Genomic DNA, 12411 nt, shown 5'->3' with positions numbered 1-12411 from the left:
AGACCGCACGTACCTTCGCCCGCTGCGGCGTATGGGCTCGCTGCCAGCGTTTTGACAGTCGTTGTCTGCAGTCATTCAGTGTGATCTATTCATGTTCGTTTGTGCGCGCTCACACCACGCTTGTTCATTCAGTTAGTAATAGTCGGGCCACATTTTCCAACGCACGCTACACATGCAATGCTGCCCGGACCGGCAGTGCAGCACTACAGGTGTGTCCCTTCGCACGCGCTGCCCACGGGAAGCGCTTCTCATCAACACCACCGTTTCACACGCGCATTCTCGTGGTCATCGAGTCTCTCTTCATGTCGGTCTACTTACGCCGCAGCACACCTGCTTACTTAATCAGCTCATGTTTACTGCAATTCATATTGCTACCAAAGCCGCTCACCTTACTTCGTATGACATTGCTGTGTTGCTATCGCATTCATTGCTTCGCCCTTAGGTTGAAACTGTGACATTTTTTATCGTATATACAGCTAGTAACAGCTAATAACAGCTTACTGTATATACAGCTACGTTAAATTTCAGATAATTATTCGTCAGAAAAGCGGAAAGGCGCAGGACGTCTCTTGCTGAATTATGCGCCGACTACACAAAACAAAAATAATATATATTGGTTAGAGGATGCCCTTAGCAAAGCTTAATGACTTGGGATGCTTTAGAACTTGGAGTTCACCGCTCTGGGTGCCGCTGACCCTATAGAGACGCCACTGGTTCGACATGGTAAGGCAGCAGCAGCACAGAAAGGAAGACGCACACAATATCGTAAATCTGACGCCATGGGCACTAAACCAACAACTATTTGACTGCTCAGTGCTTATGTATGCCATTGCCAGTCGACAGCAATAAAGCTCCGATGTTCAGCGAGCGTGGCGTCGAATTGCGGTTTCTGTGTCTACTTGTCCTTCCAGAACTGCTGCCACGACAAATTACTTCTGCGCAAATCCGCAAGGTGAATCAAATTTTATGAAAGGAAAATAAATTTGGCATTACCGAGAGTAACAATGAAACTACTAGGATTAAGCCATGCAGATTTTTCAGGAAGTAAGTCTCGCAGTTTAAGAAAAAGTTAGTCTTGTTCCGGAGATTGTACCTATATAGACCACGTATAGACCAATACTTTCCTCGATGCCCAAGAGCGTACAATTATTTTATTGCACTCAGCCGTGTGTGTGTGTGTGTGTGTGTGTGCGTGCGTGTGTGCGTGCGTGTGTGCGTGTGTGTGTGGTGTGTGCGTGCGTGTGTGTGTGTGTGTGTGCGTGCGTGCGTGCGTGCGTGCGTGCGTGCGTGCGTGCGTGCGTGCGTGCGTGCGTGTGTGTGTGTGTGTGTGTGTGTGTGTGTGTGTGTGTGTGTGTGTGTGTGTGTGTGTGTGTGTGTGTGTGTGTGTGTGTGTGTGTGTGTGTGTGTGTGTGTGTGTGTGTGTGTGTGTGTGTGTGTGTGTGTGTGTGTGTGTGTGTGTGTGTGTGCGCGCGCGACCGTGTGACCATGGAGTCTGTGATAGCACGCATGCGGCGTCGGGTGCTTATTCGTCATAAGAACTGACAACCAACGAACCCTTAGCGCTTGTGAAGAGTCTGAGAAGTTGTTTACACAGCTTCGCTTTGGTGTATTAGTAGTTGTTCTCATTGGCATACATCTGCGAAAGATTTTAAATTTGAAGCATTTCTTCGCGAACATTTTCCACTTTGAGAGTATCTATCTATCTATCTATCTAGCCGCCTAGGTCTTGGTGCTCTCATTGTCGTTTCGTTAATTTCTGTATGTACCAAATTTGGCATACCATGACGAGAGTGTATGACGAACATAAATGATAGTTCATGAGATGAATGTCACGACATGCCTGTCATGTAGGTCATGAAACAGCCGATCTACGTCTTGGTACTCTCATGGTCGTTTCGTTAACTTGGTAGGCTCCCCGCACACTGCTTCGCATAACGTCGATCCACACAGGGTGTGGGATCTGCCGGTTTTTAAAGACGATAGTCTTTCTTGGGGAACTTAAACGCTGAAAATTTGGTCTGTCTGTCTGTCTGTCTGTCTGTCTGTCTGTCTGTCTGTCTGTCTGTCTGTCTGTTTGTCTGTCTGTCACCCGGTTCAGCCACCCGGCCAAAGTTGGACCACTTGCTTACCGCACACTACTTAAACTGGTACGGCTGTTCATACTTGTGAACGTTATCGATCACAAAGTAAATATTACGCATATCTGAGGCGCAACATCACTATAGGTAAGTATTAGGTGTGTTCCTTTAATAGAAAATACATAGATACGTAACTCTAAAGACCCTAGTTTCTTAAGCTGCGCTGAAAATGCCATGCTATGCGCGTCGACGAACGACGTTCCCTGACTGCGCGCCGACGAGCGCCTTCTGCCATGGAGGAAGGAAACCCTCTGCACAAGCTCATGTTTCCCGATGTATTGCCAGATGGCGTCCATGTCTCACGCAGCGCCTCCTCAATTTTATCAATGCCAGCCAGATGCGGCCGATTCAACATAAAGGAAGCGCTGTCTGAGGCAGGGCAAAACATAAATGGCCGCTTGATGAAATAATGCGGTAAAATGAAATCTGTTCAAACAAACCTTCATGCCAGGACGGAAATGGTACGAGAACAGCATCACGGGTGGCCGCGGATCAGACCAGCACTCGTGTAGTACGGCCGGCAGAAGACTATCGTCTTTCGACGACATTTGCAGCGAAGCACGCAGATACGCGGCAAATTTTTTGTATGGGAATTTCCGCATTCGGGGACTCCCGGTGAATGCGAGCAGGTGAATAACTCAAGCCTTTTCGCATATTACCAAGAAATGTAAACGATTAGGAAGGGGATGCTTATTCCTAAACATTGTGTATTCACAGAATTCGTTAGTGCAGTGACGAAGATAAGACCGTATACTCGCCTTCATGTGCCAATGGAGCCAAACACTTACAGACCGCTAACATACGATATCTTGAAAAGCCCCCGACCTTTCTCTGGCTAGTCTGCAAATTTCGTCTTCATATCTAATTTGCATTAAAAAATAATATTAATGCAAAAATTTAAAGAAATAAATGTTTAAGATTCCTTCATATTCTTTAAGATAACAACTCCACAAGCAAGCCAAATATGGCTGCAGCTATATGTTTCGACGCAAAACGTCTCAGTATGGTTAGCAATTAGCATAGGGCGCCGCTGGCTAAAACCGCATCTAAGGAAAACGTAATACTTAGGGAGCATATAGATGCATGCATGTCTTGGCTCTGTAGTAATACTATCGACAACATACATGTTTATTTTATTGCGATAGCAATTATATCGACACTCAAAAGCAGATTTCTGCCGTCGGCGTCGCCGTCGCCGTCGCCGTGAGGTTCCGTATGACGTCAATGGAGATGAAATGGTCGCCGCGCGCCGAACGCTGTATGTGCGAGTGAAAGGGCGCGAGGGGCGCGCGCTTTCACGGGGAGTGAACGCAAGGCGGAGAACAAACGCGCGTTCTGCGCCGTGCTCGCTTAAGGGCTGCAGAAGTAGGCGTCTCTTTCCTCCTTTACAATCACCATATATGTAGAGCAAACGCGCCTTCTGCCGACGCGCGAGAGGCCGTGGGGGAGGGGGGGGGGGAGGGGGAGGGAAGGGAGGCGACGTTTAGCTGCGGCACCAAGTGCCTATTTATATCAGAGGCTCCGGCAACAGTCACCAACGCCGCACGCATTTTGAGCGAACGCGGGCAAAACGCCGACGTCGTCGACAACAGTTCTGCGTGTTGCTGGTGCTGCTGCATGTCCAAGTTTATACAGCTGATAAAGCTAATATCATTGCTCCGTATAGCTCTCTACAAATTTGCTATCGCAATTGATGCTTCGCCTTTCAGGTGAAACTGCGACAACTTTTTTAATGCGTAAGCATTCTTTTGCGAGTATCCCAGCTCCGTCACGCGAAACTTCACGCGAAAAGTGTAATGTCTTGTATCTGCACAGACATTTGCGATATCTTCTCAGAAGATGCGAGGACATTTCACCGTTATTGACCTTTTTTAGCGGAGCAGTTTGTTCCAGAGAAACGAGATGGCGCTTTCGGCCGCGCCGCAATAGGGAACCTACATGCAACGCCGTTTCAAACGGCGTTGCATGTTGGCTCCCTACCCCGCACGTGGCCTCAGCATGCGTGCGTGCGTGTGTGTATTTGTGTGTGTGAAGTGTACATACAGGGTGTTTCAGCGAACACTTTCAAAAATTCTTAAAGTTTACCTGGGGCAGATAGCCCAATTCTAATTAATGAGCTGGTCTACTCGAAGCGGCGGACATTACTTGCGCAAAAAAATTGAAATGCATAATCAACTAATTAATAAAAATTCACTAATTAAGTTTTTAACTAATTACCTGATGGCCCATATTGTAATGTACAAATTGTAGCCGTGGAGTTCGCAAGGCGGATCCACTTGGAATGAATTCCCGGGATGACACCGCTTTCGAGATATTAATTCCCGAACTTCGCGAAAAAATGCATTGGCGTTCCAGTTAGTTTCTTAAAAAAACGTCGCTTTATGCATTGAAGCACAAAATTAACTGGAACGCCAATGCATTTCTCCGCAAAGTTCGGGAATTAATATCCTGAAACTGGTGTCATCCAGAGAATTCCTTCCAAGTGGATCCGTCTTGCGAACTCTACGGCTACAATTTCTGGATTACAATATGGGCCATCAGATAATTAGTTAAAAACTGAATTAGTAATTTTTTATTAATTAGGCGATTATGCATTTCAATTTTTTGCGCAAGTAATGTCCGCCGCTTCGAGTAGACCGGCTCATTAACTAGAATTGGGCTATCTGCCCCAGGTAAACTTTAAGAATTTTTGAAAGTGTTCGCTGAAACACCCTGTATATATATATATATATATATATATACAGAAGAAAGGGAGCCGAGGGGCCCGATGTTTATTAATCATATCAGATGAAGCCAACAAACATTGACCCCAAGGAGAACAAAGGGGTACTTACTAATTCAATTAAAGAAAATCATAAATTAACAGATATTAAAGTGGATGAAAAAACTTGTTGGCTTCTTATGATATATATATATATATATATATATATATATATATAGATCCAACGCACATATAGGAATCTATGCGAAGCGAAGCTTTCGTGAAGTGGTTAATTAAATGCGATATTCAATAGTAATGCTATATTCAGTAGTAAGAGACTTTTGTATGACAAACGTAAGATATAAGTGCAGCACTGTAACTGTCTCTTGCGAGGAGGTCATCTTAACGTACTGCAGAGGGAGGGGGTGGTGCAGCAATTTGTACAGTATAGTGATTACGCCTATATGCCCGGCAAGTGGCAGAGACTACCAACACGCTATAGCACTGTGAAACAATTTATACCGTTAAAAGTGAACAAGTATGTAAATCTGTCTATAACGCACACCCTTACACCCTTTCTTGGTGTAAAGGTATGAGTTATAGATCAATTTACACCCTTATGGTCTATAAATCGTACCCTTACATCAGAAATATGTGTGTGTGATTTATAGACAGATTTACACCCTTATACGAGTTACAGACCGATTTACACTCTTATGAACTTTTAAGGGTGTAAATTATTTTACAGTGTACATACGCGACGGCCGATTACACTGCCTCCGCGGAGGGATCGGCCCACTTTATTCGGCAAGAACACAACCCCAAGAAAGAAGGCGTACACATATTGCGATAGCAATTATATGGACACTACAAGCGCATTTTTGCCAGTCGCCGTCGCCGTGAGGTTCCATATAAAGTCCAACGGCGATAAAAGCGCTGCCGCGCGCCGTACGCTGCGTGCGCGACTGAAAGCGAGCGAGGGTGAGCCGGCAAATGCAGCCTAATCTCTCGCGCACACTAGAGAGGAGTTAGGCGGCCGCAAGCGTGCGTGGTTTTCAGTTCGCGCGCGAGGCACGGGGAGGAGGCGATGGAGACGGTGGGGGGGGGGGGGGGGTCGTTCTGCTTTTGCGGCTGTTTCGTACGGAGCTGCCGCGCGGACGCCTATCTTGAAAGCGATCTGCCATGTGGCCGAAGTGCGATGCCCGTGCCCGCGGGGGCCTCGTCTTCAAAACGATCTGCGATGGGTACAAAGTGCATGCGCCGAGTGCCGGTAGCTTCGTATGCGCTGTGCTTTCGACGTTTAGTTCGCGTTGAAGCGAGAGCCAGCGCGAAGGTCAATTTGGTCTCTGCCGCTGGCGCGCTTTCTCACTCCAGCGTTTTGACGAGTTTCCGCGGTCGTCGAGCGAGATGTGTTCCTGTTTACCTGTGCGCGCGTGCCACCGTGCTTGTTTATTTTGTTCTTAAGGGAATTTTTACAACCTTATGTGGCCGATAAAGCTACTATCCTTACTTCGTATAGCCTGTCTACTAATTTGCTATCGCAATCGATGCTTCGCCTCTCGGGCGAAACTGCGACTTTTTCGATTAGGAAAGGAATGATGCGCGTGAAGGCCCATATTTGCAACAGTGATAATACATATGGGTGCTCTTGTTTCACTGCGTAATTCCGTAGAGAAAATAGCACGCCACCGGCTTATCCATAGGATTTGAGCAGATGGGGCTACGTATATAAACCAATTTGTTATACGAGTGCTGTCTTGTCTGTGAGCCATTGGGCAAGACAGCAGCAGAGGCTTTTTGACCCCGTCCCCCAGCATCCCAAATTATGGAATGCTGGAATGAATAAAGTTTCAAAGTTTCAAAGTTTCAGCAGCAGCAGCCAAGGTCAACAAATGCCAGAAGAGTTCGCTAAAAAAAGTTTCGCTTGAATACTTTTTTCTCCTCAGATCCCGTCCACTCACGGCATGCTTTGTTATATAAGGAGGTTCGGTTAAATGCGCGGCGTCGATTTGAGCCGAGCAGCACTCACTTTCCGGAAGCCGCTTGACTCCGACAGTAGGTTCCTGGGTCGTCGTCTTTGCCGCCGTCGTCCGTGGTGACGTCGGTTGCGCCTTTTTCTCTGCAAGAGCGCAGTAAAGAGCAATTAACGCTCTGTAACATTTTACTGTGCGACCTTTCACGCTCTTTGCGAAACAAAAGAAAGCAATAAAAAACGCTCCGAGTAATGGTCCTCGATGCATTTCCTCATTGCCACTTGCTCTGTACTCGAAGGATTCAAAGTGTTTCAAAGTACTTGAGGTCCAAATGCATTGGCGTCGATTTCTTTCCAAGTTTCCTAAGTAGATTTTTTTTTTTTTTGCGCTTCTGTGCTGGCAACGTGAACTCTGAAAACCGACGCTCGTAACTCTCTCCTGTTATACTTAGGCCTTCTAGCTGAGGATCCAATATATATATATATATATATATATATATATATATATATATATATATATATATATATATATATAAGTTCGAATCATGACAGACCTGACAAGCCCCCCATTCCCAAGGATTCACGATATCGACTCCAGCAGCGACAGCCCATGCTCGAGAACGAAGTTAGCGTTTAAACTGCCACAGATATTTTTCTCCCTCTCTTTCCTTCTCCTTCTTATTTCTTGCTTTATGTCCTATAGCATGAGTATAGGAAGGAAGAGGGGCGGAAATGTCTATTTCCCGACTGTCATTTCTTAATGCCATTTCGGCGTTATTTTTCTACGTATACGCAACCATGCCTACTCGTCCAACTAACAGTTTTGGCACGCCGTATAGTGATGAGAACGCAGGCAGACACACAAACAGGTGTCAAAGATGTAATAAATGTATGCTTTTCTTATCGGCTGGCACTGCGCCCGCAGTAGAAACAATACAACTCAGAAACGATAAAAGTGTCAGAAATCGGCCTCGTAATTTACATGGAGTCCATCCTAGAACCGGCGATCAACGTGAGAAATCCAAACTGCGTGCATGCAGTGTGTATACATAATGATGGCCCCATCAGTCTATAGTTATTAAGCTCGAGGCACAATATCAAGCATAACTGTGAGCGCGCCTTGAGCAAGAACTGGAATGAAACATTCATATGACACGAGAACCAAGCACTGACAACGATGTTAAATGTACAGAGCGTGCCCGTGACGGTGTAAGCGGCAGCGCGAATCTCCTTAGGCAGGTTAGGCAGGTTCACTCATCTCACTTGCCCTAACCAATCCAAACAGAAAAGAGGGCTACATGAAGATGGGTACTTGATTAACAGTGAACGAAGTCTGAAGTCTGAACGAAGTCTGAAGTCTGAAGAAGCCAACGCTTCGGCAAGAGGTGACTTGCCTTCGTCAGGACTTCGTTAGGACTGCCTGAAGAAGACGAGTCCCTTTGTCGGGACATTGGCTCCCAGGTTGAGACTTCCCTCATTCTCCAAACTATTGCTCTACAGGCAAGATGGCTGCGATCTTGCTAGTAGAGCGTGCGTCGAAGAGACACGTTTTGAAAGTTTTGATGGCGCTATAGAACGGGGGGTGTGGTTAGGGATCGGCTGCACCAATCCAAACGTTAACGCCCTAAATCGCTTAAGGCTCATTCAACACTATAGGCCTACACGACACCGATTTTTGTCTGCCGACTGCTCGTGATAGTGTTTTCCTTCCCTTCAACCGCTGGCCAGAGCGTTTTCCGTCCTGTGAACTGCCGTCGCCAACAGTCGGCAGACCAAAATCGGTGTCGTGTCGGCTTAGTGTGAATGAGTCCTTTACGACTCCACTCCGAGGTCGGACTTCTTGTTACTTCTTGTTTGGGTCAAACTAGATGTTCGGAGACGCACCCTTGCAGATATTGCATATCGTTCTTAAGGTGGACTCGCGGAGTAAATCTCTCACCCGCCTTGACGTTCTTGCGTGACTTCGTACGGGACTTGGCACCAGGACGTCGAGTCGGTGCTACGACAGGGTGCTGTTCCTCGGCTTTCTTCTCTTCCTCGGAGGGTTGCTCGCCCTCTGGATGTTCAGCTGAAGGTTCTTCCGCCGAAGGTTCTTCCGCTGAAGGTTGTTCCGCTGAAGGCTGTTCCACTGCGGGCTGCTCCGCTGAAGGCTGTTCAGCCGCAGGTTCATCGTGCGCGGGTTCCTCTTTGGGTTGTTCCTCTTCGACTGGTTCGTCTCCTTTTTCGTCGCGGCGTGGGAGTCCGTTCCGCGCACGAGTTTCCGGCGGAGGGGTCGGGTGCCGTTTCGTGGCGACTGCACACGGCACCAAACCAGCCGGCCGTCAATTCGGAAGGCTGCTGAGATCTGGCACAGCGATTTCCGCACTGTATGTACGCGATGCTCAGGTGTTCCAGATCTTATTTTGTGAATTCCAGCCGAATGTTACTTGAAGTGCTCTAACCTTATGGGGCAGTACTACAAATAAACTTCAAGTGAAGCAAAGACCACGCAGCGAGCAAACTTGGAAAATGGGGGTAAGAAGGACGGGAGGGGGAAGAGGGGGCTTAACATTACGAGAGAAAGGAAGACGGCAGTGTCGATCAGAGAGAAAACACGGGCTCGCTGAAACTGCATCTTTGATTAGGGGAGAGAGATATATAAATAAATTTATTATAAAAGAAAAGCTGAAGGGAAGGGGGGGGTCGGCCTCAGCTACTGTGTTCTCGTCTATTACTCAGCGGCGTTGGGATATGATTTTATTAAAAGGAAGAACTGTAGCTGCATGCACCAGGTGATGTAATAGTGGAGGAGATCATAGTTGGTCTCTAGCAGCAGAATGAGGTTCTAAGGGAAGGGCCGAGGGCGATAGTAGATTGGGCGGTGTGATCACATCGGAAAATTTGGAGGTGTAGTACGTAGTGAGCTAACGCAAAACAGGGATAATAGCAGATCGCTGCAGGGAGAGGCCTTCGGTCGGCTGTGGACTTAAATGTATTATTTTTTTTTGTGAGGAATCTATGGGATAAAAACTAAAAAGTTGGTATATATATATATATATATATATATATATATATATATTTATTTTTCGTGCGTGCACAGAAATGGGTACATTTTGCATGAAGAAAGAAGTTAGTCGCTAGTCGGTTAGAAGTTAGTCGCAGAAGGTCGCAGGCAAGCTAATTGGCAAAGTTGACTGCTCTTAAGCGGAATACTGCATTATTAATGCTCAGAGCAATCTAGTTCTTCACTGAAGGCTCGTATTTGAATATTTCGCAAACAAGTATATGATTTAGGCACACATATATTTAATGCAGTTTAACTACCTTATTTATCGTCGTGGTTCGTCAGACATAACCCTTGCCTCTTCGTGTAGTCCAGCTAAATAGCAAACCTGCTAGTGCACTTTCTTTTTTTTTAGTAAACCCGCTATACTTTAAAGCCCATCCACCGCGCGTGTGTGTTTTATCGTTTACGGAATACCGAGGATTCAGACGTGAGCAGCAGCACTGGTGACACCAGCTTGTGACACCGAGTTTAATCATAGCTAATTTAACTATCGTTGAAACGTCTGCGCTCCAATTAGCTGACGCAATAAAGGCGTCGGCATCAACGTAACCTTAATGAATGCATGTGTATTGGTTCCTTTTAATGAGATTACATTATACAATAAGATCGTCGGGGCTTTATCCGGGCTTGCACCCAGAGCCTGTCTGGTGGGCAGCGTGGTCAAAGGCGTACGTGGGCCGATCTTGACACAAGTGCATGCGTCCAACCCCAAACTTGGTTCGGTGATGTAGGAGGGTGAGCACCCACAAAAGTTTTAGAGCGATAGCTCTACTACTCCAGGTACAAACCCAGAAAGTGCCTGATTCCGTAAATCTTGACCTTCAAGCTCAGCCAAGGTCAAACTGGGACTTAGCCTGCCAGTGCGTTTTGGACATGCGTGCGCCTCGGGGCAACAGGAAACAGTAAAATCATAAAAAAAGGTCCTAGGGCCTTCATATTTTGATATAAGACGGCTTATATTGCCCCTAAAAATGTCTTCCCAGCAATGCACTTGTGCTTAAAAAGTGAAGCCGACTTTAAGGGAATCGGTGCAAGCTTCGTCTTTGTAAGCTGGCTTTCCCATATTGTGTGTTGCAGTGAAGCCTACTCATAAAGAAAAATGCGATGCGAACGGGGCCCCGATGTAAAGGTGAAGCTTAAACGTTCTCATTTTTTTTAACAAAATGACCCTACCGCCACGATGGGTGCCGTCTACATTTCCTTTGTTTCTATACTACGCAGGCTGTAACACTTATACGAACAGGCTAAAACTATCCAATTGCAGTCATGCTTCACGTTAAATCGACGAGAACGGGGTAAGGAGGATGTGAATAGACTACCTTCGTTTTGTCGCCGTTTTCCCTTGACTCCGCTGCCTTTCTTCGTAGTCCGGCGACGGGTGGTCGCTGGGAAAAGCGTACATGCTGGTTTAATGCAAGTTAGCTGTCACTTACAAGCGCTGCTTATGAAGTGCGCAAGAAGCGGCAGACAGTGAGAGACGACGTAAACACAAAATGCCGCAACGTAGCTAAATCTCACACGCCGCTTTTTTTTTTTTCGGACAAATATACTAAAGTTCACGAAAGAAGAATGGTACATAAACCTAAATTAGTAAACCACACTTGGGAAGTATCAAAAATATAGTTCGTACTGTTCAGCGAAGTCTCGGAAAGCCGGGAAATGCGAAAAGAACAAGAGAGTGGTGGCGACGCCAACGTTAGGTTGCCGCACTATTTCCCAGCGACAACGTGTACTCCGTACTGTAGTTCATTGCCTCATTAATGAACAAAGAACACTTACACTAAATTTTACAGGAACTGAAGACAACCTAGCAGGATTTCAGAACTGTTTTCATATACAAAAAGGGCCCAAACATTCAAAAACAGTGATTTAGTGGTCCTGCGTTTTGAGCGCCAAATTCCACAAGAAAATCATCGCCGTGTGTTTTCTTCTGCGAGTAACCAACATTATTTTGCGAATATAATGAAAACGGATTCTTGAAACATACTTCGCATGTCTAAAAGAACTTACTGTTCGAATCTTGAAACATACTTCGCATGTCTAAAAACACTTGCTGTTCCGTTTCTCTTTCGTGTTCCTTTAAATTATGGTTCCGTTGAGCCTGGTGATGCAGTTCCAGTTCTTCAAGTGGATTACTCTCGCGGCGGTGCAGGCATTACCTGCTCGACAAACAATGTATATCCGCTAAATGTATGCTTAATTATTCCCTTTAGGCCACATACCGGAAATTGATTAATTGAAGCCGTGCAGTTGTGAAGTCATCTTCACTAGCAGAAAACCTCTCCTTGATTTCGCCAGAGTGTCCGAGGTCTTATACCGACTGTAGATCCTGCTCCTAACAGCGCGTCTTCCCTTACCAAGAGACCCTTCTTTTCATTTCCCTTCCTCATACTTGCCCAAATGCCCATCCATTAAAAAATAAAAAATTATTCAAACCATTCAGTAGTGTGGTATGCTCATTCTATTACCGACAAGGGATCCCGAATCAAGCTTTTTAGAATTTCAGCCCATTTAGTCTCTGAGAAAAAAAATTAAATCATGGGGTTTTACGTGC

The 12411-nt window shown here is 46.1% G+C and overlaps 1 protein-coding gene across 1 annotated transcript in view; it reads right to left on the bottom strand.

Annotated features, from left to right (window-relative positions):
- Positions 1–12411, bottom strand: part of LOC119458675 (uncharacterized) — a 35686-nt gene that overhangs the window by 14799 nt on the left and 8476 nt on the right. The window contains exons 6-8 of the mRNA XM_049670311.1: positions 11177–11242; positions 8751–9104; positions 6869–6958 (exon numbers count right to left, since the gene is read on the bottom strand). Coding sequence (XP_049526268.1) covers positions 6869–6958; positions 8751–9104; positions 11177–11242 — 510 coding nt within the window. The remainder of the gene's footprint in view (positions 1–6868; positions 6959–8750; positions 9105–11176; positions 11243–12411) is intronic.

This window comes from Dermacentor silvarum, chromosome 7 (genome assembly GCF_013339745.2).
Source record: "Dermacentor silvarum isolate Dsil-2018 chromosome 7, BIME_Dsil_1.4, whole genome shotgun sequence".
Lineage (NCBI taxonomy): Eukaryota > Metazoa > Arthropoda > Arachnida > Ixodida > Ixodidae > Dermacentor > Dermacentor silvarum.
The sequence above is the reverse complement of the archived record's forward strand: the minus strand, read 5'-3'. Positions and strand labels throughout refer to the sequence as shown.